The 24,464-nt window shown below is 56.3% G+C and overlaps 6 protein-coding genes across 6 annotated transcripts; 3 read left to right on the forward strand and 3 right to left on the reverse strand.

Moving 5' to 3' along the window:
* Positions 1-4,464: 4,464 nt before the first annotated feature.
* B0H18DRAFT_1071788 (uncharacterized protein) lies at positions 4,465-6,394 on the forward strand. Its single transcript, XM_048031221.1, has 5 exons — positions 4,465-5,116; positions 5,152-5,315; positions 5,363-5,913; positions 5,946-6,063; positions 6,085-6,394. Exons 1-5 carry the CDS (start codon positions 4,485-4,487, stop codon positions 6,366-6,368), a joined length of 1,749 nt encoding a protein of 582 aa, XP_047884439.1. The 5' UTR covers positions 4,465-4,484; the 3' UTR covers positions 6,369-6,394.
* Positions 6,395-7,420: 1,026 nt separating this feature from the next.
* On the forward strand, positions 7,421-9,836 carry B0H18DRAFT_1130544 (uncharacterized protein; the record flags this gene model as incomplete). The annotated part of the gene is made up of 10 exons (XM_048035487.1): positions 7,421-7,709; positions 7,769-7,891; positions 7,938-8,141; positions 8,196-8,309; positions 8,377-8,532; positions 8,586-8,770; positions 8,818-9,186; positions 9,244-9,483; positions 9,532-9,705; positions 9,759-9,836. 10 exons carry the CDS (start codon positions 7,421-7,423, stop codon positions 9,834-9,836), a joined length of 1,932 nt encoding a protein of 643 aa, XP_047884440.1.
* Positions 9,837-10,478: 642 nt separating this feature from the next.
* On the reverse strand, positions 10,479-13,370 carry B0H18DRAFT_1130545 (uncharacterized protein; the record flags this gene model as incomplete). The annotated part of the gene is made up of 13 exons (XM_048035488.1): positions 10,479-10,519; positions 10,575-10,661; positions 10,715-10,956; positions 11,009-11,101; positions 11,153-11,223; positions 11,274-11,423; positions 11,495-11,725; positions 11,775-12,125; positions 12,178-12,369; positions 12,418-12,629; positions 12,690-12,782; positions 12,850-13,083; positions 13,145-13,370. 13 exons carry the CDS (start codon positions 13,368-13,370, stop codon positions 10,479-10,481), a joined length of 2,223 nt encoding a protein of 740 aa, XP_047884441.1.
* Positions 13,371-13,717: 347 nt separating this feature from the next.
* B0H18DRAFT_1130546 (uncharacterized protein) lies at positions 13,718-16,110 on the reverse strand (the record flags this gene model as incomplete). Its single annotated transcript, XM_048035489.1, has 9 exons — positions 13,718-13,752; positions 13,815-14,046; positions 14,110-14,283; positions 14,343-14,547; positions 14,618-14,691; positions 14,742-15,025; positions 15,412-15,522; positions 15,579-15,736; positions 15,791-16,110. 9 exons carry the CDS (start codon positions 16,108-16,110, stop codon positions 13,718-13,720), a joined length of 1,593 nt encoding a protein of 530 aa, XP_047884442.1.
* Positions 16,111-17,239: 1,129 nt separating this feature from the next.
* B0H18DRAFT_1130547 (uncharacterized protein) lies at positions 17,240-20,542 on the reverse strand (the record flags this gene model as incomplete). The annotated part of the gene is made up of 8 exons (XM_048035490.1): positions 17,240-18,043; positions 18,093-18,743; positions 18,791-19,109; positions 19,167-19,246; positions 19,294-19,433; positions 19,487-19,618; positions 20,312-20,461; positions 20,515-20,542. The coding sequence occupies 8 exons, from the start codon at positions 20,540-20,542 to the stop codon at positions 17,240-17,242; spliced, it is 2,304 nt and encodes a 767-aa protein (XP_047884443.1).
* A 1,815-nt stretch (positions 20,543-22,357) lies between these two features.
* On the forward strand, positions 22,358-23,811 carry B0H18DRAFT_896397 (uncharacterized protein; the record flags this gene model as incomplete). Its single annotated transcript, XM_048041419.1, has 3 exons — positions 22,358-22,924; positions 23,102-23,345; positions 23,405-23,811. Coding segments are annotated over 3 exons (1,218 nt in total), but the record flags the coding sequence as incomplete, so codon positions are not given.
* Between the last annotated feature and the right edge of the window lie 653 nt (positions 23,812-24,464).

Raw genomic sequence — 24,464 nt, forward strand, 5'->3', positions numbered from 1 at the left:
CCGTCTCCGCCTGCTCCCAGTGAGCCGACGAGCTCGGCACCACACTCAAGAGTGGTGCACGCGCCAGGGTCGTCGACGCCGCCGTCGCCGAGCCCGAGTCCCAGTTGTCCGACAAGATGACTCGGTCCTGCGCCCGGGAAGGCATAGGGACGCGACCCCACGTCGCATCCCCGGATGTAGACGAGCTTCTGCTCGTAGATCCACATGTCGCGTGCTCAGAAATGAGCCGCGACTCAAAATATACAATTATCGCGCCGGACGACGTGCCCGACGCGGCCAGCATCGAGCTCGACGCTCAATGCGTCGAGCGTCATGCGCACGCGCCGAGAGCGAGCACTCCCAGCGGTAGCGCCGGAAGTACTCCTCTCAATGCTAACCGCCACTTCGACCTCCACACTGGCAGCCACCGCCCGCGTGCAACCGCGTTCCAACCCGGTTCGCACTTCCCAACGGAAGTGCGAGCCGCGCTCTGTCCTTGGACAGCTGAACCCTTCGCGGTTCAGCTGAAGGATCGACCGGTCAGTACCGACCGCCACCTCGCGGTCGGCAACCCCTCCGACGACCTGGCACCTCGCGGTACAAGACCGCCAGATCCTTACTCTCCGATCCTTTCCCTCCGCCCTCGCGCCTCGCATCTCGACTCAGGAGGCTCTCCTCTCGAGTCTCATGACTCTGGCGACACCCGTCGCGGCTCTGGCGACACACAGCCCAGCCGCACGATCCAGGACTCACACGACCCGCGTGCAAGTCCAGCACCAGGCAACCAGGCTGCGCGAACCACGGGAAACGCGGAGCGAGGAGAATGCGAGGAAATCAGGAAAAGGAAGGAGGGGGAAGGGTGCGGGGCGAGCCTGAAAGACGAGCAGAGAGGCTCAATAAACGCAGGTACGCCCTTGGTGGACGTATCCCACTCGCCACCGCCTCCTTCTCCAATGCCCACGCTGGCACATGTATCGACGACCACACAGGTCGTCGTATGTATAGCAGGCCAGGAAGGCGGCACTGTCGTGCTGCGGCACGACCTGACCGTCGTGCCCATTGGTCTGCAAGGTAGCACTATTGCGATATGGGACGACCTCGCGGTCGTACCGTACATTCCGCGAGGCGACACAGCGGACGCGCCGCAATACACGTCCGACGTGCCCCATCCAGCATTCACCAGCTGTCGCGTAGCGAGATCGAAGCTCGAGGGTACGCCCATACTGGACGTACCCAATTCTCCACCGGTCCTCTCGCTCGTACCCAAGCCAGTGTGCACTTCGACGAACGAGAAGTCTGTCGTGCGCACTACTGGCCACAGGGACGGCCTGTACGCGCTGCGGGACGACCTAAGGGTCGTGCCCTCCCTTTCTCGAGGCAGTATGCCTGTGATACGGGACGACCTCGCGGTCGTACCGGCCAGTCCGCAAGGCGACACAGTGGACACGCAAAACTGCTCGTCCAAGGTGACTGGTGTCTCCACGAACACGCCTGGAGCTGCAGCAACAGACGGAATGTCTGTGGTACGCACGGGCGGCCACGATGATCGCGCGAGAGCGATACGGGACGACCTCGCGGTCGTACCGTTCACTTCGCAAGGCGATACGGCGGACGCGGCGCAAAGCACGCCCGACGTGTTCCACCCAATATTCGCCAGTCGTCGCGTAGCGAGTACGCCGAACTGTTCGCTCGACGTGCAAGCTACCGACCAGCAGCAAGACTTGATGCTCGAGGGTACGTCCATACTGGACGTACCCAATTCTCCGCCGGTCCTCTCCCTAGTACCCAAGCCAGTGCGCACTTCGACGAACGAGAAGTTTGTCGAGCGCGCTACTGGCCATGGAGACGGCATCTACGCGTTGCGGGACGACCTAAGGGTCGTACCCTCCGTTTCTCAAGACAGTATGCCTGTGATACGGGACGACCGCGAGGTCGTACCGTCCACTTCGCAGTGCAACGCGCTGGACTTGCAGTACCGCATGTCCGACGTGTACCTTGAGACCGTCACGGTCACCATCCATCGCGTAGCGGCCTCAGAGCTCGAAGATACACCCATGCTGGACGTATCCAACTCCCCGCATGCTCTATTGACAGCGCCCTGGTGTACCAACGACTGCGAAGTCGTATCTGCTGTTCCGCCTAGCGATGCGGCTGACGTGCCATGTCGCACGTCCGACGTACCCTGTTCATCCACGAGCAGCGGCAACATAGTGGAAGGCACGCCCTTAAGGGACGTACCCACCTCACCAACATCCGCATCGGCGAACGCGGAGCTCATTGGAAGCTCTGTGGGCCATGACGATCGCACGAAAAAGATACGGGACGACCTGATGGTCGTTCCCTCCGACTTTCAAGGCAATACGTTTGTGATACGGGACGACCTCGCGGTCGTACCGTCTGTTCTGCAAGGCGACATGACGGACGAGCAGCATTGCTCATCCGACATGTCCCAGTCATCTGTACACACTACCGGTGAGTACAGAATGTCGAGAAGGAACAGTACGCCCTCGGTGGACGTACTTACCTCGACATCTGCCATGCCCACGTTAGTGTGCGTAACGGCGAATGTAGAACCTGTCGTGCGCAATGCCCGCGGCTCGGAGGGCCACCGTCTCTTCATCTCCGCCTTCATGATCAATTGTGATCATGGAGATGACATCACATTCACATTTCGGGACGACCTTCAGGTCGTACCGGGACCCGTCATTCGCCAAAGCGAAGTCGGGTACGCACAGCGCTCTGAGCAGCCCGAGATAGCTGTCGGGTCTGTTCAATGCCACCTGGAGGCACCATCCCAAGGTGCCCCGGCCCAAGCGACGAAGCCAGACATCACCCCGAAGGATGATGCATGCGCCGAGCTCGAAGACACGTCCGTCATCGAGCTCGCATCCGAGCTGAACGAGTGGCGCGTCGAGTCGACGCATCTCCGCACTCGGGAGGGCATAGGCACACAGTACCATAATAGTACTGTATACCGCGGGGATGAACCCGTACGTGTAGATACACCAGTCACGCGTTCAGAGATGAGCCGCGACACAAGAAATGTATTGTTATTATCGGACGACGTGCCCGCCACGACGAGCAGCCTGCTCGACGCGACGCGCGACGCGCTCAACGCTACAGGCGTTGGGTGTCACGAGCCCGCGGCGAGCGACCCGAGCGCTAGCGCCTACCGCACTACGCTTGACCGCCACCACCGACCCCCCGTTTTCGACCCCCTCCACTCTCTGGGCAGCCACCTAGGGCGCCCGTCCGGCGAACCAGACGCGCGCGCCACCCCAACGCGAGTGCGAACTCGCGTTCGCAACAGGCTGGTTGACTTGCCGCCAGCCCAGTCAGTGGTAACCGACGACCTGGTACCTCACGGTACCAGATCGCCACTTCCTCCCTCTCTGGCTCCTCACCTCACCCCTCTCGGATCGCGCCTTGACTCTGGCGACCGCTACCGCGGCTCTGGCGACACGAAGCCCAGCCGCGCGACCCAGGACTTGAACACCGCGCGTTCAAGCCCAGCGCCGAGCCGCAAGATCGAGCGGACCACGAGGAACGCGGATAGTGGAGGTTGCGAGGAGATCCCGAAGGAACGAGAAGGGCGCGAGGAAGGCACGAAGGGAGAGAGGGAGGAAGGGTGCAGGGCGAGTAGGGAAAGCGAGCAGGAAGGCTCGCAATTCGCAGGTACGCCCTTACTGAACGTACCCGACTCACCTCCGCCTGCGCCAGTACCCCCGCCAGCGTACGTATCGACGAACACGGAGTTCGTCGGGCGTACCGCTGGCCACGAGACCAGGACCACAGCATTAGGGGACGACCCGCGGGTCGTACCCTTGTCTGCGCACAACAGTACGACGGATGCGCAGCACCACACGTCCGACGTACCCCACTCTCCACTGCCTCCTTCTCCGATGCCCGCGCGAACAGGCGTATCGACGAACGCGAAGATCGTCGTACGTCCTGTTGGCCACGCACATCGCATGCACAGGCCCTGGTACAACCTACAGGCTGTACCGGGCAGTACGCACGGCTACACGGCGGACGCGCAGAACCACACGCCCGACGTACCCTGCGCCTCCATGGACACTCCCAGAGCTGCAGCAACAAACGGAACGTTCGTTGTACGCACGGGGGGCCACGAGGATCGCGCGGAGGCGACGCGGGACGACCTAATGGTCGTACTCTCGGCCCCGCGAGGCGGCACACCTGTGCTACGGGACGACCTCACGGTCGTACCACTCATCTCGCAATGCGACACGGCAGACGCGCAGTACTGCACGTCCGACGTGCCCCACCTTTCCACGACTGGGCGCCGAGTAGCGGATACGCCCCAGATGAACGTATCCCTCTCGATGCCGCTTCCATTTGACGTGCCCGCGCTAGCAAGCGTGACGACGAACGTGAAGTTCGTCGGACGTGTTGCTGGTCAGGAAGACTACACGATCGCGCTCCGGGACGACCGCGAGGTCGTACCGTTCAACTCGCAAGGCAACACGGCGGACGAGCAACACTGCATGTCCGTCGTGTCCCATCACTATACGACCGACTGTCGAGTGATGGGTACGGCGTGCATCCTGCCCGACGCACACGCTACCAATCAGCACGATGGGTCGACAAGTGAAGGTACATCCATGAGGAATGTACCCACTTCGACACATGCCATGTCCGTGCCCACGTCCACACCAGTGAGTGTGATGACGAACAGGGAGCCCGTCGAGAGCAATGCCTGCGACTCGTCGGGCTACCGTCTCTTCATCTCTGCTTCAATGATCGCGTGTGACCATGAAGACGGCACTTCAGCCCCCAGGTACGACTGCGAAGTCGTACCGGATGTCCCACGGGATAGCACGTCTGTGCTACAGGATGACCTCGCGGTCGTACTTTACAATTCGCAAGGATGCACGATGGACTTGCAGCGATGCATGACCATTGTGCCCCAGCTCACCTCGACTGCCACTAGTGCAGCGGGTACGTCTAGCTCATTGCTCGACGTACAGGGGGATAACAATCACCATTCCCCGTCCATCGCTGATCGCTTGTCGGACAGTAGCATCACGCTAGCATCGGCGTCCCAAGACGGATTGCACTTCCGTGAGGAAGTGCAGGTCTCCGGCGGCTTCGACACAGCTGAAACCCCTGTGGCTCAGTTGGCAAGCCTCAACCGCCACCTCGACTCCTCAGCCAACACTCTCTCCGTGACCCCGGCGCCCCGACGAGCGCGCAGCCCGACGATCGCGTATCTCCGAGCGACACGCGAGCTCGAGATTGCGGCCCGACTGCTGCACTACGGACAGTGCAGCGGCCGGCGATTACAGACCCCAACCGACTAGAACGGCCTCCCGACCGTCAACCCGGCGAGAACTTCACAGTTCTCGCCGACGGCTCTTTCTAGGGACCTCCACCCAACTTCATACCGACCTCTCCGCGGCCCCCGATATCGCCGGCGACTACGACAGGCACCACGGGTCTCAGATCGCGTACGAACTCTGGAGACCGTGTGTAGGACGGAAGGGTCAGGACGGGGTCAAGGGAGACGTGGGCGATGGTACGGGAGCCAGAGAGAGAGTCGAGGAGGGTCGTGCAGAAGGAGGAGAGGGGGAAGGGCACGGTGTTGATGAAGAAGACGAGCCACCATGCTCGGAAAGCAAAGACGAACCGGAGGACCAGTACGTCGTCATACAGGACGACGCACTCGAGACCCGGACACAGGCGACCGTCGCACCGAGGTGCACCGTGTGGTGTGCGGTCAAGTACCTCAGGGTACTTGACACCCTTGATGGCAAAGACCTATGCGGATGCAAGGCCGAACTCGACGTAGTCATGTCGAGTACAGCAAGCGAGCGGGCAGGCTCCAAGACCGACAGTACGCCCTCACCGGACGTACTCACGTCGCCGCCGTCTTTCGTGCCAGGACTCGTACTAGTAAGGCCGTATCGACGAACAGTGTGTTCGTCGTGCGCACCGCTAATTACGAGGACCGCACGTATATTCCTGTGACAATCACCGCGTCTTGCACAGAGAGTACGTCCAGCCTGAACTCGAGGTTCGACGTCCCACCCGCCGAGGACTCGGCATGGAGACCTGAGACTGGCCGTATGTCCCGCTGCACTACAGCCGTTGTTGCCCGCTTCGTCGCCACCGTCTTCCGCTGTCGCCACTGCCGCAACACTGTACAACGACCTCATTACCCGCTATCGACATCACGTCCCGCCGTTGCTACTACCACCACTACCGACACTGCCACCATTGTCCGTCCCGTCGCCATTGTCATCCCATCGACATTGTCATCCCAGCCATTGTCGTGCTGGCCACTGTCGCTCCCGCCACTGTGTTCCGCTCTGGCCACCACAACACTGCGCAATGCAACGAGCCCATTTGTCACGTCCCGGTTTGCATAACTCCATCGAGTTATGCATGACAATGGCGGGCGGCCATACTGCTCACTGACGCGAACTTGCGAGTCGTTGTCTACAGTACGGCGCCACCTTTGTTTTGCTGGTCGCTACCACCAAGGTGTTGTTGCGTGTTTTATTCCTTTTTTTTCCTCCTTCCTTTTAGTTTCTCTGGTTATCTCTGGGACCCGTGGTCGTGTCCAGTGGGGGAGGGTGTAACGGATATTCCCGTTACAGTATATCTTATCTCATATGATTGTTCTTGTTTGTTCGAGGGCTCGTATGGCGCGCCAGCACACCTACGAGACCTCAGTCCTTTACCATCCTCATCGCCCCATGTATGCTACGTGTAGACAGTCCCTCTGAATAGAGACTGGGTACAGCGCATACCGGGCCCGAGGATTAAGGGACACTACAGTCATTAACCGTCACCCAAGCAGTCAATCATGTTTTCCCCCCAACAAACAGGTTCAAACCACGCTGCCAGACGAGTACCGCGTGCTGAGTATGGATGCTCAGGTATTGCCTGGGAATGCGCACTCAATTGTGCATCCGTTCCTCTCCCTCGTCATCAACTTGAATGTCGCAACCATGGCCCACAGGGATCGTAAGGACAAGTCCCTCTGCGTTGTCCTCGCCGTCGGCGACTTTGAAGGCGGGGACCTATGCCTCTACGAGGCCGGCTTGGTTCTTCCGCTCCGTAACGGCGATTTCACTGCTTTTCCTTCGTATCGTTTGACTCACTATAACTTACATTTCACTGGTCGTCGCGCGTCAATTGTTCTGCACACGGACAAGGAGATTGAGAAGTGGACTGACGGAGGGCGAAATGGCTGGGAAGGTAATGCACATTTCATGTAGTACTACGAGTTGTATTCTGCTTAATCCATATGCGTTCCACCCTAAATGAGTTTCTGACACCCGCGATCAACCGTTGATAGGGTGAGAAATGCCGGAGTTCGATACCATGTGCGCTTCTGTGCGCTTGCGGCGGACTCGGAGTCTCAAGGTTCACTTATCGGTGCGGCCGCCGACTCTTCGTTGTCACGTCTCTCACTATGTCGCCGCGCGATACTAGGTCGAAAGCCGCAGCAGCAGCGAAGGCGAAGGTTGGTGGGGGGAGCGCAAAGCCCCCCGTCAAGTCGACTCGCGGTAAGGCCAAATCGGCAGCCAGCGCCCGTGGTCCATCGGGCAGCATACAAGATGATGTGAAGGCGGCCCCCGACATGAAGGAAGTGCTGAGAGGGAAGTATCCAAACCTCTCAAACAAGAAGCTCGACGAGATGGTTCGCAAACTCGACACCGTCGCGGAGAAGGATGGAGTCTCTGAGAAGGATCGTCGACAAAGTACGTAGTATCGTGATTCACACTGTGTATCAGCATACTACTAGCGCATTGTGCCACAGAGATCAAGGACGACAACGACGCCTTAGTCGCCAAGGAAAAGGCGTCGGATACAGAGAAGGAGTTGGAGGATGACGAAGGAGAGCTGGTCACATCGGCGAGCAAGGGCAAGAAGAAAGCGAACGGTGAGTAAACGCACAACTAGTGAGTGGCGAGCTCATTGTGCGTTAGATCCATCGCCGCCTAGGCCCAAGCCTCGCCCACGCAAGAGGAAGGCGACTGAGACCCCCGAGAAGGAGGCGAGCGATGACGAGGCGAGCGTGGAGCAGCCCGAGAAGAAGAAGGCGAAGACCCAGCTGGCAAGTAAGCCAGCTGGTCAGGACGCATCGGCAGCCGACGCCGCGTCGACGAGCGCAAGAGGAGGTCAGACGTCTGGTGAGCGTCATGTTCTTCGGAGCATACGGTCCTGTTTTGACGCATACCTCGCAGAGGTGTCGCCTGGACGCAAGCGTGTTGTCATACCGGAGGTGGTCATCCAGTCCTCGCCCCCGGTGTCGCGCTCGAAGGCGCCCAGGCAGGAGGAGGACCTGGCTGCATCCCTTGGTAAGTCGCTCAAAGAGTCGCGTATTTTACTCATTCGACTCGGAAGCAGGCTCAGGTACGAAATCAGCCAAGCAGACGCAGGGCGTTGCGAAGCCTCCGGAGAAGAAGACTTTCCTGCGTCTGGAGGACAGTGACGAGGAGAATGAGGACGATGACGAGGAGGCGGGTGAGGGTGACGAGGACGAGGTCGAGGACGAGGACGAGGAAGGTTCTGGACAGGGCGGTGAGCCACTGGTGTGTCTTACAACTCACGCTGATGACTGACATCTGTGACAGCAGGTTCGCCATCCAGAGCAGGAAAGGGTGCAGCAAGGCGTACTCGTCGCGTCAAGATGGAGTCGATGTCCCCCATCCACGTCCCGGACGACTCTGACGACGATGGCAGCGAGTACAAGGTGTCAAGTCACGACCGAGAGGAGGACGTTGACGAGCTTGATGGCGACGTGGACATGGATGACGAGGTGAGACTGTGGCTTGGAAGGCGGCGTTTGACTGACGTTTGGCCTAGATCGTCGTCAAGGTCAAGGACAAGCCTCAGCAGAAGAAGAAAGAGAAAGTCCAGAGCAAGGGCAAGCGCAAGGTCGGCCGGCCTAAGAAGGTCATCGACGTCGACAACAACGTGCTCGAGACGATGACGCAGGAGCCTTTGAAGAGCTTCCTGCACCACGCCCAGCAGGAGTTCCGCGTGTACCTCAGCTTGGAGAACGCGTGGCCTCGAGTCATGAAGGACGGTCGTATGGAGAAGACCGAGAAGCCCGTGGAGATCATGAAGATGCTCATGGAGAAGCACGAGAGGTACAAGACCGAAAAGTTCTTGACCGCGTACAACAGGGCGTGGGCGGATACTACAGTGACTCGCGGGAGGATGATCCACTATGTGAGTCGTCACTTGATGATGTCTCAGCGGTGACATGAGCATCGAGCAAATTGTCAGGTGGCGAAGGTGTCATCTCAACTTCGTCAGGAAGTCAAGCAGAAGGCAAAGCGCGTCGTCGAGAAGAACTTCCTCGCGTTCAAGGTGCCGCAACACGGCTCTGACGGCAAGAAGCTCAGCAGTGCTGCGTACAACGAGAAGACGGCGAGTCACCTCGAGGCTCTCGTGAAGTTCTTGAAGCAGGACTTCGCGTTCCATCACGGCAACTTGGAGATGCCAGATCCGATGGTGGATCCCTCGGTGCGTGTGCGTGCCAATGTCTAGGTACAGCTTACTGATATGTATTAGCTGTGGGTGGCCAACCTGGACGCTCCCTTCCACAACGAGGCTGTGGCTGAAGTCGCAGCTTGTCAGTGGTGGTCTGGAGCTCATCGGGAGGCCATGCGGCCTGAGAACCACGCGCGGTTCGACATCAACAAGCAGCCCCTGTCGAGCAACATGATAGCTCTGGTCTGCTCTGCGGTGAGTACGATACCCTAGGTACTGAAGCCTCTATTCAAGTCATTGTGCATTAGATCATCGTTGCGCTGGACGAGGCCGTCAAGGTGAACGTCACTGTCAGTTTCGACAAGAAGACGTACGCCACCGAGTAAGGAATATTATTTGTTTATAGCGCCGGCCTACATCAGGAAAAACCGATTTGTCTTGAGAGGCTTTTAAGACACATCAAGGCGAAGAAGGCAGAAAGACAAGTCATTCTTTTGAATGCCTTGTCAGAGACTTGAAAGCTGCTCAAGTGGCTTGCATGACTTAAGACTGAGACCAAAAGTATGCCTGTCACGCTGCTCAGATGCTGCACGCATTTGGCTTATTTACCTTGGGTCAAGTCTCTCAAGCCGTATATACACAATGTCTTTATAACTCACACTCAAGTAGCCTTTACTTTGTGGCTTTCTATTAGGTACACAATTTGTTCAAGCAATGCTTATTTGTTTCCACCAATACGGGTACAGCATCGCAATATATATATTCATGCACGCTCGTACAGTTGGTACAACAATCGACATTTTACGTACAGCAAAACACAACAGGCCGGAGAGCAACGTACCACTAATAGTACAGACATACAGCAATGATAACACGACAACAAATCGAAAGAAGCAGTTACCTCCAAGGATGTGGGTATAGTAGATGATGTTAGAGATGAGTGATCTGAAAATCCGTTCAGAGATCTGTTTCAGCAATAAAATTGACTCTCATACCCTTGGAGTAGAGACGGCAGCGAGCAGCGGCGTTCAGGCGGGGACGGTGTCTGCGTTGTGAATGGGTTCGTCACCTGGGTTGCCACATCAGCTGTAGGGGCCGGAGAGAGACACGAGGTGTGTACCTACCCTCACGTTCGTCCGCGTCGACTTCTTCCTCAGCGTCGCCGGCCCTCTTGCTCGAGGACAATGTTGGCGCGTCGGCATTCGTAGGCTCTGTACAGATTCAGGTCAGTGATTGCCATACTACAACGGTCTTGTCTGCTTACCTTTTCTCCCTTTTGACGACGAGGGTTTGCCGCTAGACGAGGGCTTCGGAGCAGTACTCGACGACGTAGTAGGCTTGCTGCTAGATGAGGGCTTCGCCGCGGTACTGGATGCCACCCCACCTGGATTCGATGTTGACTGGGCGGGTGCGTCGAGCACCATGTCTTGAAGCTTCGTCCACTTCACGAACTCCTCCCCGTCGTCCTTGTCGGAATCTTCCTCATCGTCGCCCTCAACTCGGGAGCTACCAGAAACATAATCAGTAACTATGTTGTATGTGTGAAACGAACACTTACCTGATACGAATCCACAACTGCTTCTTCATGTCGGCGTAGTAGTCCGGCGCGTTCTTCTTCGTAGCTTCGAGTATGGACATGAGATCGTCCCACCTAGTGAAAGTTCAGTGACAATGTCACGTAAAGGTACGCAGAACAACTGACTTCGGTGCGAATTGCTTGTTCGTGAACGCTACTGGGTTCCCGAACGCTATCTCGCTCAACGCCGCTTCGATCTGAAGGAATACATCAAAACGAGATGCTGTGCGATACGTCCCAGACTCACCGAGTTGCAGGCCAAAGCAATGAGGTTATCGGGGACCTTGCTGAAGCGGTCAACGGGTATGTTCGCGCCATGACCCTGGAACCACTGCTGCACGATGATCTCCGAGATTGCGGGATGCCTGAACAGAAGCTCTGACTTGACAGAGCATTTCTAATCACAAGATTAGCAGATATCGTGATGCAACAACGCACCACCAACACGTCTAGCTAGACTGTACGTACCTCCTTGTCCAGCTTATCCTTGGCGTTCCAGACGATCTTCATGTCACCGAACACAAAGTTCGGGATCTCGCGCTTGCCGCCCTTGACCTTCATCGGGTGAGTTTTGAGGAGCCACTGGGCGAGCAATACACGTTGCTGGACCGTCAGGTTGCTCAACCCATACGAGTGTTCGACCACGCTCTTGCCTTTCCTCTTTACCTCGTTCCGGAACTGAGCTGCCACGTTCCAGACCTGCTGAGAATGAGGCTAGTCATAAAGTTCACCGGTGTCCGTCACTCACCACTGTGTGGACGTTGCTCCTCTTCGTGTCTCCCTCCGTTCCCTGGTCGTTCTGCAAGTCGTCGTATGCAATCCGCATACTCTTCACCCTTTTACCGTCCTTGTCGCGCATGTCACGAGCATCCTTCAGGGCATCGGCGACGAGCTGCATGTTGTCCGGCAGTCGGGAACTGGCCAAGGCTTTGTAGCCGGTCCATGCGGTCTTGAGTGCCAGACGAAGGCGGAGGAAGTTCTGTGCAGCACCGACGATCGGACGGACGTTGATGGGCAGATTGGAGGCCTTGACGCGCACACGGGCTGCTACTGAGCCCTTGCCTCTGGGCTTCTTCTTCACTCCCTTCTGAGCGATCTCCTACATACTGCGTCAGTAGTACCGCACCACATCAAATGCAAGCAATGCTTACAATGACGTCGTCTGAGTCGGACGCATGATTTGAGTCGGACGAGTCGTCCCCGCTCGCGCCCTTCACCCGGAACCCCAAGCTACTCTCATTGTCAGAAGATTGGAGCTCATCGACCTTGTCGTCGTCTTGCTCTTCATCAGAACTGGAGACGACCACCTTGCTCTTCGCTGCCTTCTTACTCTGTGGACGGGTCTGACGAACACGTTAAGCGGTCAAGTTTGCAGAACCTACGATACTCACCTTGTCTACGCTGATCTCCACGTAGGCCTTCTTCCCGCCGCGCACATCCTTCCTCTTCTCGCTCTGCTTATCCGTCTCCCCTCGCCTCGTCCTATCCTCGTCTTCCGATCCCGAGCGAACGGACGCATGTTCCTCTTCATGATCCTCCGACCGCGGGCTCTCAACTACCACCGACTTCTTGGACGGAGGCTTCTCTTTAGCCTTGCCCTTCGCTAGAGCGTACAAAAGCACATTAGCCGTGATCTGAAGAGGTAGTTTACAGTGTAACTTACCGCCGAGAGTCTGTGCAATACGCTGCTCCGCCTCAGTCAACGACGTGTTTCCCTTCCCTGAGTCCTGCTCGGCCTTCTTGTACCGCCCGTAAGCTGGCTTTGGTTTAGCTCGATTGATACATCAGTGTTGGACCGTCTGAACTAATGAATTTGCACGTACGCCGAGCAGGGGGAGAAGGGCTCTCCATTCGTATGTCCCGCTCGCTACCGCCTTCTGGCTCGCTTCCTTCATCGCCCCCACCCTCGCCATCGGAACCCGCATCGCCACCATCGCCACCGCCCTCGCCATCGGAATCCGTAGTGCGTCTTGCTTTCTTACGGGACGGCTCCTCACCTTCAGCGTCTGATCCTTGAACTTCCTCGCGAGTCATAGTCGCCGCCCTCTTGCGCACCCCTGAGTCGGAATAAGGATGCGTTCAGGTGATGTTTTCGAGAGCTGTGCGGACCGTACTCACCAGCCTGACGTTCCTCTTCCTTGTCCTGCTTCTGAACGGACTGTCTCTTGAGCAGCGCCTGGAGTTGCTTCTGCTCCTTGGCAGACAGAGGCGCCTCGCCACCCGACACCTTGCTGGATTCTTGCTGCTTGGCTGACTTGTTGCTCTTTCGAGCTCGAGATCCCGATGCCTTCGTGCTCGGCTGAGCGGTGAGCTTCTTAGCGGTGGAGCGAGTGCGTGGAGACATGGTGCCAGCCCGAGTCAGAGATCGCAGTGATTGCCAGCACAGCGAGCGCGAGTAGAAGTACGGGGGAGTAAGAGTTGTGAAGTCACGACGCGGCGCGGAGCAAACGACCGCTGAGTTTCGGAAAGCTATTCCGCGCTGAGTTCCGCATGAGGTCACGGGAGTAAAACATTGGACGCGACTCGAATAAATCACCACAAGACCTTCATGTCTTTGAGTGAGCAGAATGCGTAGAATTTCACAGACCGTACGCATAGTTTAGCTACTCCAAGTCATTAGTTTGAGATTAGTGGAAATAAGCGTTGGAAGCCCAGCCGTTGTGATCGCTCTCTGTCCAACGTAACATCTCCCTATCCGTATGTAGCACAATTGAAGCCCGCCGTCCCTTGTAATGTAGATTAAAGTGCGTGAGTTTGCATGAAGGAAAAATCACAAAATGGCCGTGACGTAGCGGTATGACCAAGCCCGCTTCGTGCAGGCACAACTCGCCGCCCTCAAAATTGCCAACAGCAAGGACGACACAGACAGTGTCGTCCTTGCTGTCTCTGTGGGCGTAGGTTGCGACGTTGACGTTGATGACCAAACCCACAAACGGGTTGACCAGCGACTGCTGGTGGTTAGGGAGGATGCTGGCCGTTGCCTCGAGATGACGGTATACGCCTGGAAGAATCGTCTGGACCTACTCAGACAATATTAGCACGTTGACAATAATAGTACCGTACTGTACTGAGATTGAGCTTACCTTGGTGTCCATCCAGCTGAACACGTCGCCAAGAATACACTCCATTGCCTGATAGATGGGCTCATGGACCACCATATCCTTGGACGGATATGGTATCATTTGACGGTAGTTGGTCCTTGAGCGTCCGAACTTGCTCATCATTTGCGGCGGTACATCTGAAGGCGCGTCATGACCCTGTACAGAAGGCAATGTCAGTTGAGGTCAAGGTCAAACACAGTACGAGTATTCCAGACCTTCGTGGCGTGGCGGTTGTACCACGAGAAATGAATGGCTTGGAACTCGTGCTGTGTTTGTGTCGCAGTGTCCACGTCATTCAAAGGATCGGTATCGAAGCACACGACCAGCTGCTCTGTCAGATCGGCTGCCATAGCTTCCGACATTGAGGTGCAGACCGACGCTACGAGACCGTTGTTCGCGCCTCTGAATGTCAGCACGTCTCTGTGTGTCATACGTTGTGAGTAATTGCGGCATCGTCGGAGGTAGATACGACAATACGAGTACCACTGACCTTACAAGTTCGAGGGGTACTCGCACGTACAAGTCGTCCCTGATTCGCTTTCCTTCAGAGTACAAACCATCAAGCTGTAAAAGTAAAGTTTAACTCCATAATTGAGAAGTGATTCGCCTCGTACCTCACTCTGGAGACCCTCCAGGGTTGCAGGCCGAGCGGAGTTGGACGCATGTTGACGGGCTTGTTCTGTCCAGACAACGTTGTTGTCTCTGTCACCGCGCGGTCCCAGATAGCGCTGGTTATCCTCCTGCTGCTCGTCGTACTGGAGGCGAATCACTACTTCCTCGTGCGGCGGGACAGGGGATGACCTGAGCGGGGAGGAAATGACGACATCGTCTGGTAAGTCGAACTCTGGAGGGACGGGAGAGTCAATCGGTGTCAGCGGTGATAACGGCCCTAGTTCGTCTATCAAGGCATTTGTGAATGCGTTGCTGGTGTCGCACTCATCGTAGCACGATCTCCAGACGTCTCTGTTTCGTGGCACCAGAGAAAAGGAGCTATAAACGATTAGTGTGCCATAACGTGGGGGCAATATTGAACTTGACGCTCACTTCAATTTCCAGGATTCAAATACACAATCAGATGCGTCAAGATGGCCGCACAGATCAGGCGGAAAATGCGATCTTGACACTCCAGGTTGGGGAGCTGCCAGCAGGATACAGTCAAGACGAATCGGGCACAGTTCTCGCAGACGAGCTACTGCGGGGATTATGACATCTTTGACGAGCCGTCCGGTTCTTGAATCTGAGTCGGCTTAGAACAGTCAGATGTCAATAAGAAAATCAGCCTACCGTCAGGCCACCTCAGGAGATTACCGAAGTCTTGTGCGATGTGTGCGTTGGCGGTAGCCAGAGGTACTCGGAGATTCTGGGCTGCTACTAGCACCAGAAGATAGATAGAGCCTGGACATGAATTTTGAGATCAATATATATTTTGGGAACATGCATGCTAGATGTACCTCCTCCGGCGAGTCGCGCGAACTTCACGCCGGTAGTGTTCCAGTCCTGAAATGTCCTCTTCTCTGGGGCACCCTCGACGCCTTCAAATTCTCTCCGCCAAATTCCCGCCACGGTAAGTTTGCCTTCGTCAGATTTCCCGTTATCTAACTCAAGTATCCTAGTCATGCCAGCCATTCAACACTAGGAGATATTCAAAGGAAAAGCTACGTACCTTGCCACTCTAAAGGCGAGCCTTATGTGACTGATCATCAGCCAGAAGCTGGCGGCAGCATCCAGCTTCAGGCTGCAGGCGCATCTGGCTACCAGAGAGCGCAGTGATTCGTCCTGGCGAACCGGCGCCCCCTGCAGCTCCGTCACACTTGCCTGTACTGCTCTGCACACGTCAAGGAGCCTCCTGTGGCTGAGATCTGACGTGAGGAGGGATGTGTACTTATGCACAGCGGCCCCTGTGGTAAGAGCCGGTTCAGAGGTGTTTTCCCACTGCCGTGTCTGCGCTTCCTCGGACTCCGTCGCAGATTTATTGGCATCCATCGCAGAATTGATCGGGACGAACTGGATACCACCTCGGGGGCAAGGTGGGAGGCGATGCTGCGGTCGCTGACGTAGCAGTCTTCGAGCACGTTTGTGACCATCAGGCTTTTCAAGCCGGTTTGCTACGACAGTATTTGCCTCGAGCTGAGGGGCGTACGGGTGAGCTTCCTCGCGGGCACGACGAGAGGATCTTGTTTGCCGCTGGGGGCCACAAACAGTCCCATTAGAAAGAACTTGATCCCCTACAGTAATCATTGGACTCTGTCTAGCAAGCAATAAGGGTAGTACGTACCTTCCGACTCGTCCAGATTTTGGCAGTGAGTCTGGGCCTGAGCAAGCTCTGCGTTGTCAAGGTACTGTGACGTGTTCTCCTGACTCACTGTAAAAATTGATTGTTCAGCGAGAACGGTAGAACTGGCATTAAACTCACGCGCAACGTCAGCCAGCCTGTCAAGACTTGACCGTCTTTCCTGACAGTCAGTCAGGTGTTCAGCAAGCTGTGCAGTGGGTTGCTGGTCTTGAAGTCTTCGTAGCAGAGACGTGAGATTCTCGTTGAGACTAGGGGTGCGTGACAACAACTCCTCTAGATCCCTTTGTTCTTCCGGAGTGAGCTGCATAACGGACGGACAGAGGAACATTAAGGCGTCAACTACATCCACTGCGGTCTGCCGAGGTAAGCCACCGGACGACGGCTGTCCTAATTTAGGCGGGCCAGCGAATTAGCACCTTGGCGTGCAAGTGCCCCCTGGGCTCAGACAGTGCAGGATGGCATGTAGTCTCAAGAATCTCCATATATTATGAATGTGCGAAGGACGGGGCTGAAGGAGCGAGAGTAGAGATGAGAGAGTAGCTAAAATTACAATTACACCGATGCGACGAGCAGCAATGCACAGCGAATACGATTGCGCAGCGAATACGACGTGCAGCAACGAGCAGCGAACACAACGGGCAGCGAATAAGCGAATATGACGGGCAGCGAATACGACGTACGACGGGCAGCGAATACGATGAGCGGCGAACACAACGAGCAGCGAGCAGCGAACACAGCGAATACAATGAGCAAACGGGACGACAACATGAGGATGAGCCAACTGCCAGGATCTATGTTCTTCAGCGGCGAGTAGTACGCTCATTCAGAACCAGTGCTGGCCTGTGAGTCAGCGTCAAGCTGTGAGGAGTTCGATTCACCCTGCGACAATGATTCCGCGTCATTCTCATCCTGCGACGATTCATCGGCATCCTGGGATGAGTCGTCGGCATCCTGCGACGATTCGTCGTCATCCTGCGACGAGTCGTTACCCCGCGACGACCCCTGCTGCGACGACCCCTGCTGCGACCCCTGAGACGACTCGCCGTAGTTGCTGTCTTGAGAGTAATGGCCGTCGTCCACGTCGGGATTGAACGACAGATCACGGAGGGGGTCACTCGGTATCGGGTCGCTCGAGCCGTCAGCAGAGCCCAGGTAGTCGGAGTCCGTCAAAGAACTTTTCTTGTCGACGAGCGCGGTGTCGAGGTGACGCCGTTTGAGAGCCCTTCTAGCCCGTCCAATGTCACCCTCGTCAAGGGCCCTCTTGAGAGACGCCCCTGCCTTGAACGCCTCTTTCCGGCTTCCGACAATTCCGTCGAACGAGTACTGGGTAGTCGCGTTCGTGGCCTTGGCGTACCGTTCCTCCGCCAATCGCCAGCTCCCGGAGCCGACCAGGGCCCTAACTACTCCCACCGGGCTCTTGATGGGCGGCAGGCTGAGGTCAGGTAGCTTGTCGATCTTCTCCTCGAACGCCACGAGTTCCACGGGGGTGCATTGGCTTGACTTTGCGATGATGAGGTTGTGGAGGACCTTGTGTCGTACAGACAGCATACACTCTCGCCATCTCGCTTCCCACTGCCTGAGCGCCTGCTTCTGCTCATCAGTGGCGTACCTCCTGCGAAGAAGCTGGTGCAAGTAAGCACTTTTCGTCTGAGAAGGGACTATGAGCACTTACTAGGGCCTTCCCGCTTCTAACCCACTCCTCCAGGTCGTCCTTCCAGTGCTTCGCGAGGTACGTGTGGTCCTCTGCGCCCTGTAAAACCCACATGTACGCACGTATTTCCCCTACGTATATCCTACCTCCGTAAGCGATGCCTCCCGTGATGCAGTCGTCATCCGGGCAGGGTAATTCGACCCAGTCTTGTTTGTTGATGTCCACACCGGGGGGAGCTTTCTTGACGGCCTTCTCCTGCGTGGAGACGACCACGAAGACAACGGACGAGATCTTCTGGCCTCGCTGGGGGGGGAGAGGCGCCACGGGGGGTGGCAGGGGAGGGGGAGATGGAAAGGATGCGTCGGAGAGGGGCGATAGGGGCGAGGACACGTCCGGTAGAGGAGTGAGAGGAGAGGACGGTTCCTCGCCTGCGTGCTCCGTCTCAGGGCCTGCCGGCGTCTGTGTCCCGTCGTCGTCCCCGTCCTCCGTCTGAGTCTGTGTCCCGTCATCGTCATCCGTCTGCATCTGCGTCCCGTCTTCATCGTCCGTCTGTGTCTGCATCCCGTCCTCCGTCTCTTCACCTTCCGATCCCGCCACCGATGCCATCTGACGCACGTAGGTGTGTTCCGCCACGCTTTCCGAGGTATCGGACGCCGTCATGTTGTCTGTGACCTGCAGGCTGGTTAGACGGTAGGGTTACCGGTGGAGATGAAGCTCACCTTTGCAAGCACATGCGGTGCGCTTTGTGTTCTCGCCGACTCAATGAGTACGCAGTCACTGTTCAGGTTGATGCAGAGCTTGTTCTTTTTCGCCTGGTTGAAGAGTCCTACCATGCAGTCAGGGACCTCTATGTGGTCCTCCCTAACTAGCAGCCTTGCGCCGTTCTGCGTCACCAACGTCCCAGGTACGCGCACCTGATCAACCACCGGCTTGATGATGTCCTCGACTACGGTGCTGGCGCATCCCAGCACGACGTCTTGATGCAGACCGCTTGCAGAACCGGCCACAACGGTCGCCATCTTACGGTCGTAACGGAACCTAGAGTATCAGGATTGTAGTGAGAATGACATACACGATAGCGTACATGTAACTCACCAAAAATGACGCAGAATCTCAGGTTTGTCTCGCAATTTTGAGCGAAGAAGATCCCAATCTTCCGGCTGGAAATTGGGAGTCTGAAAATCGTCAGCTAGGTACGGTTGGTGTCACCGTACGCAAGTACCTCTATTAAAACGTCGGGCAACGCCGGGAAGTCCCTGTCTTCCAAGAGGTTGCCGAATATTCGTCTGGCAAAAGGCCAGCGCTGCACAGCCTCCACGTAGTCCTCGTCGTCGACACTGGTGGGGGGAGAGGACGGCGGTGCTAGAGGAGGTCATGAGTTAGTACAACGAGAAGATAAGTAGAATCACACTTACCTAAGTCGCTGAAGTTCCAGGTATGATTCAAGTTCGTCGGTGACACGCTAGACGAGTACTTGTCGGAGAGGTGGCGACTGTCCCCAAGTTGGACCAGTCGTCGATAGTGAGGTCCCTGAAGCTGCCTAGGGGCTGGAAGGTAGGAGAGTGAGGGGGAGGCATGAGGACAGAAGCACGAGAGACCCTGCAGCACGAGGGATAGGGCATGGGAAGGAGAATCACTACTATTAAACCTCGCGTCAAGTGACCGGAGTTGAACGGGACTGTCGGGACGGGCAGATAGGTATTCCGACACGTACTTTGGCTGCCGAGGCACTCCTCCAGGACCGCGCAGACCAGTACTCAGTATCTTAACCACCCATACTGTATACCGTCTGCGCCGGCGCCCACAAGACCCACCGAATCTCAAGGGTCAGGGCCGGCCCTGAGTGTTAAGTCTGTTAAGTCCCCGTTGCCTTATCGGGGCGCGCGGTCAGGCCGTGCGCCCCGATAAGGAAGTCTCCTAGCTCGGAACGCCCCGAAGGCAAAGCGGGCGCAGAGGTTGGGTGGACGGGAACAGGTAAGAGAAGAGCACTCACCTTTGTAAACACTACTTGACGTCGCTCAAACAGGTTCACAAGCCGTAGCACAGCAATTTACTGGAATCAAGCAGATCTTATTAACGTAACCAGACGGACCGACAAACTGAACAACTTACTGGGTAGGTATAGTGAGAGAGCACCAGTAAGAGTATGTGTGTTGCGTGCAAAGTGCGTGAGCCGCTCGAGAAGCGCGCTGGACAGCCAGATCCGCGGGAGCCATCAATCTCGCGCTGTCAGTGCGGACTTGCCGCCAAGGCAGGGAAGTCCCGCGACAACGTAACGTAACGGTGCGCAGGGTCGGCGCGCAGGGTCGGTGGCCATGAAGCGTCGTGTCCTGCAGTAACCTTCTGAGTCATTTCCTGAGAGACACCGACTTTGAAGAATTTTGCTGTGGCTTCAGTGTCGTTCGGTGAGTTTTTGAAGCTTGTCTGGCTGAGAATCACGTACTGAAAGACCGTAGAGACTCATAAGACATGGTAAAGCGATCAAGACACTTGTACGCCGTGCTGGCAGAGACATGCGACGCATGCGGCGGTGGGTTCAACACCGTGCAAGGGCTAATGGCTCACCAATCTACGAGCCGGGAATGCGCCTGGTATAAGAAGGGAAAACTGAGGGAGTGTCTTCAGGAAACGGACATAATGGACTCCTCAGATGAGGAGGCTGAGGCTGGCGACGCCGTGAACAGGTGAGATTCCATAATTCTGGCAGCACTTCATTATAATTTCTGACGATACGTACAGAGATGCAGATGCGGATAGCAGTGAAGAGTCCGAGGAAGAGGATGAGCGAGACCAAAGTACCAATTCATTCCGTTACCTGATCCCAGCCAGCCTGTAGCATCGACATCGTCAGCACCGGCGCCCGCTCGACGTACCGCCCTTTCGCTTGACGAAGACGACGACGAAAGGGTAGAGGATATCGATAGGAGTGCTGGAAAGGTTATAGGGACTGCAGAAACAATAAGAGAGTCGTGGAGAGAGCATTTCAATAGCTTGGGAGGGCAGGGACACAGTGAGTTTCGACTTATTCTGCACCGTGCTAACCTGACAAATCAATATTAGGCGATGAAGATGTACTAGCATGGGTCAACGCAGTGTGGGCCCCGTTCGAGTCCGAGATGGACTGGCAGATCGCGAAGTGGTTCGTCAAGGAAGGGATCGGGCAGGGCGCGGTAGACCGCTTTCTACGAATACCAGAAGTAAGTGCAGTTCCATCGGGTTGGTTAGATAAATGAATTAAATAACAGGTGCAAGAGAGGCTCGGACTCACATATCACAACAACCGAGCCTTGCTTCAGAAGGTCGACTCCATCCCTGAGAGGTCGTCCTGGAAGGAATGCTGGCTGACCTTCAAGGATCGTCCGGGCGAACGCCATTTGGTGCAATACCGCGACATCATCGAGGCAATCAAGGCTTTGTTAGGAAACCCGGCTCATGCGAATCGAATCGTGTATCGACCTAGCCGTATCTTCTCAAACTCTGCGCGCACTAACCGGATTTACACGGAGATGTGGACCGGTCAATGGTGGCACGCAATCCAGGTAAGCACTACCAACACATAAATCCTACGGGGTGCTGAAGAAGATTCTAGAGTATCTTACCGGCAGGCGCTGCGGTCGCGCCAGTCATTATCTCGACTGACAAGACACAACTCACACAGTTCTCTGGGAACAAATCCGCCTACCCTGTTTACATGACCCTGGGCAACATCCCCAAGGAGCTTCGTCGTAAGCCTTCCGAACATGCCTGCATACTCATCAGGTACCTTTCCGTGGATAAGGTCGACTCCGCCGGCATCACCGAGAACAAGCGGAGAGCGTTGGTCCAACAGCTCTTCCACGCTTCGGTGCGCACCATCCTCCAGCCTCTCGTGACGCAGGCAAGGAGGGAATTGACGTGACGGGTGGCGACGGAAATGTGCGCAGGGTTCATCCGATCCTGGCGTCTTACGTCGCGGACTACCCGGAGCAGTGCTTGGTCAGTTGTACCAAGTACGGGACTTGCCCCATCTGCCAGTGCCCGGAGAGCGGCCTTGGGGAGCGTCTGCGAAGACGCCTCGCGCCCAGCTCTGGACCCTGGACGTGCTACGGAAAGCTCGTCAGCAAGGCGAGAGAGGCTCCACAGCCTTCTCCAAGTCTTGCAAGGAGTACAACGTCTCTGGTTACTGCGTCAAACCTTTCTGGAGGGACCTACCATACACCGACATCCACTCCTGCATCACGCCTGACGTCCTTCACCAGCTCTATCAAGGCGTATTCAAGCATATAGTGGAGTGGTCCACCGAACTCATCGGAGAGAAGGAACTCGACCGTCGCATCCGCTGCCTCCCTCCGGCGTACGGCACCCGTCATTTCAAGACCGGGATATCCGCCCTCTCTCAGGTTTCCGGTAGCGAGCGGAAGGACATCGCACGCATTCTCCTCGGATGCCTCGTTGGCCGTATACCCAGGGCTGCAATGCTCACCTTCCGTTCGCTGCTCGATTTCATATACCTTTCCCAGTATCCCACTCACGACGAGTCTACCCTCGGATACATGGAAGACGCCCTCAAAATGTTCCACGACAACAAGCATATACTGGAGGAACTCGGCGTTCGGGAGCACCTGAACATACCGAAAGTCCATTCCCTTCTACACTACGTAGATTCTATCCGCAGGCTCGGCACGACCGACAACTTCAACACCGAGATGTTTGAGTGGTTGCACATTGATTGTGCGAAGAAGGCGTGGAGAGCCTCGAACCACCGCAACGCTCGCCCGCAGATGATCAAGTGGCTCGACAGGAGGGAGAAGGTTTCTATGTACGACACCCTTCGCGGCAGACTTAGTACGGACCAGTCTGCAGACCCGCAAGCAGTGTCTGCCTCGGAGAGTACTACTGGCACCACAAACTCTGAAGACGACAGTACGCACCTCCCTCGCAGCAGCAAAACACGCGTCAAATTAGCCAAACATCCGTCGTTAGCTCGACAATCCTTACCTTCCATCGAGGAACGACACGCGGCACCGGGCTTCACCGACGCCGTCTCGCAGTACGTCTATACTATGAAACTACAGCGCAGACTCCGCCCTAGAGAGCAGGACCGGGCGAACCGTCACCTACCATTCGGCCGAGTGGACGTCTTCCACGGGTTCAAGTTCAACAACATTCCACTCAACGACAACGCCGAAGAGAAGGATGGCGTCAAGGCCAGGCCTTCTTCAGCAGACAAGCCAGCAAGATTCGATACTGTTGTCGTATTGCGCGGCGACGAGGCTGAAGCCACAGGATTACAAGGTAGGACTCACTAGTATTCTGACCGCCGTAGAACCCTAACTAACAGTTGTACAATACAGGGACTCGCGTCGGAAGACTGAGAGTTATTTTTCAGCTTCCCAAAACCATACGCGATCCTACCACAAACCTGGATATGGAAGCACCGGAGGAGTGGGCCCAGGAGGGGCCTTTAGCCTACGTGGAGTGGTACGGGAAGCTGGGTTCAACGGCAAACCCAGTACACATGATGTACGACGTGAACAAGCTTCCTCTGCCATCCAACGGCAAACCACAAGGAGACGTCGTACCCTTGAGTTCCATTCGCCAATCGTGCCAGTTAATTCCCCGCTTCCCCAGCCCATCGTCATCGGATTCCCTCGAGCGTTCAGTTCCTGATGACTGGAAATCAGACACGGTTCTTGACTGCGCCTCAAAATTCGTATTGAACAACTGGTCTAGTAAGTATGCTTACCAGACTATATGGTGATACGGTTTCTGTGGAAAGGAAATACGAGGCGGCACAGCAACGTAGTTTATTGAACGAACTACTTGGAAATAATACATACGCGGCGCGAGCCCGAACTAGTGTGGTTGTACAACGATGCGCGGGCACAAGAAGGCGGACGGGTGGTAAAAGTTGACTGACGGCCCACTGACAGTGACAGGTGAGGTCATGCATGCGATCGAGATCTAGATCTGACCGCTCAACTCGACCGGAGGAGTGCCGCATCCTCTGTCTCCTGCACACATCGACGTGAACCTCTGACACCGGTGCGTCACCATTTTCTTCTATGCTTCTGGGCTTTCTACATGACTTACACTAGATATGCCTGGGCTCACCCCCAGCCTGCTGACGACGACGTTCAGTATGTTGGCTTCTTCCGCGCCGACGTCAATAAGAGCAAGGTGCATAGCACCAAGCTCGAAGAAGACGGTCTAGTATATTGCGGATACAAGAACACGATGGATTTTTCACACTTCCCTCCTCCCCCCATCCAGCGACGTGCCGCATGTCGCGTCGTCATTGAGGTGCCGTCGGACAGCGAAGACGATGAGGCGCGTAGTAACGGGGCGTCCAGTTCGAGCACGGTCACGGTGAGTACTGAGTATTCGCAAAGGACCATCTTCTAACACCTTACA

Source organism: Fomitopsis serialis, assembly GCF_022376445.1.
Source record: "Fomitopsis serialis strain Sig1Antser10 chromosome Unknown B0H18scaffold_518, whole genome shotgun sequence".
Lineage (NCBI taxonomy): Eukaryota > Fungi > Basidiomycota > Agaricomycetes > Polyporales > Fomitopsidaceae > Fomitopsis > Fomitopsis serialis.

Excerpts from the sequence above, each read along its gene's own strand:
- B0H18DRAFT_1071788 (XM_048031221.1), top strand. The coding sequence starts at position 4,485 with ATGTCCGTCGTGTCCCATCACTATACGACCGACTGTCGAGTGATGGGT. Across the intron at positions 5,117-5,151 it reads GCTGAAACCCCTGTGGCTCA|CCAACACTCTCTCCGTGACC; the intron begins GTTGGCAAGCCT and ends TCGACTCCTCAG. Across the intron at positions 5,914-5,945 it reads TAAGGCCGTATCGACGAACA|GACCGCACGTATATTCCTGT; the intron begins GTGTGTTCGTCG and ends GCTAATTACGAG.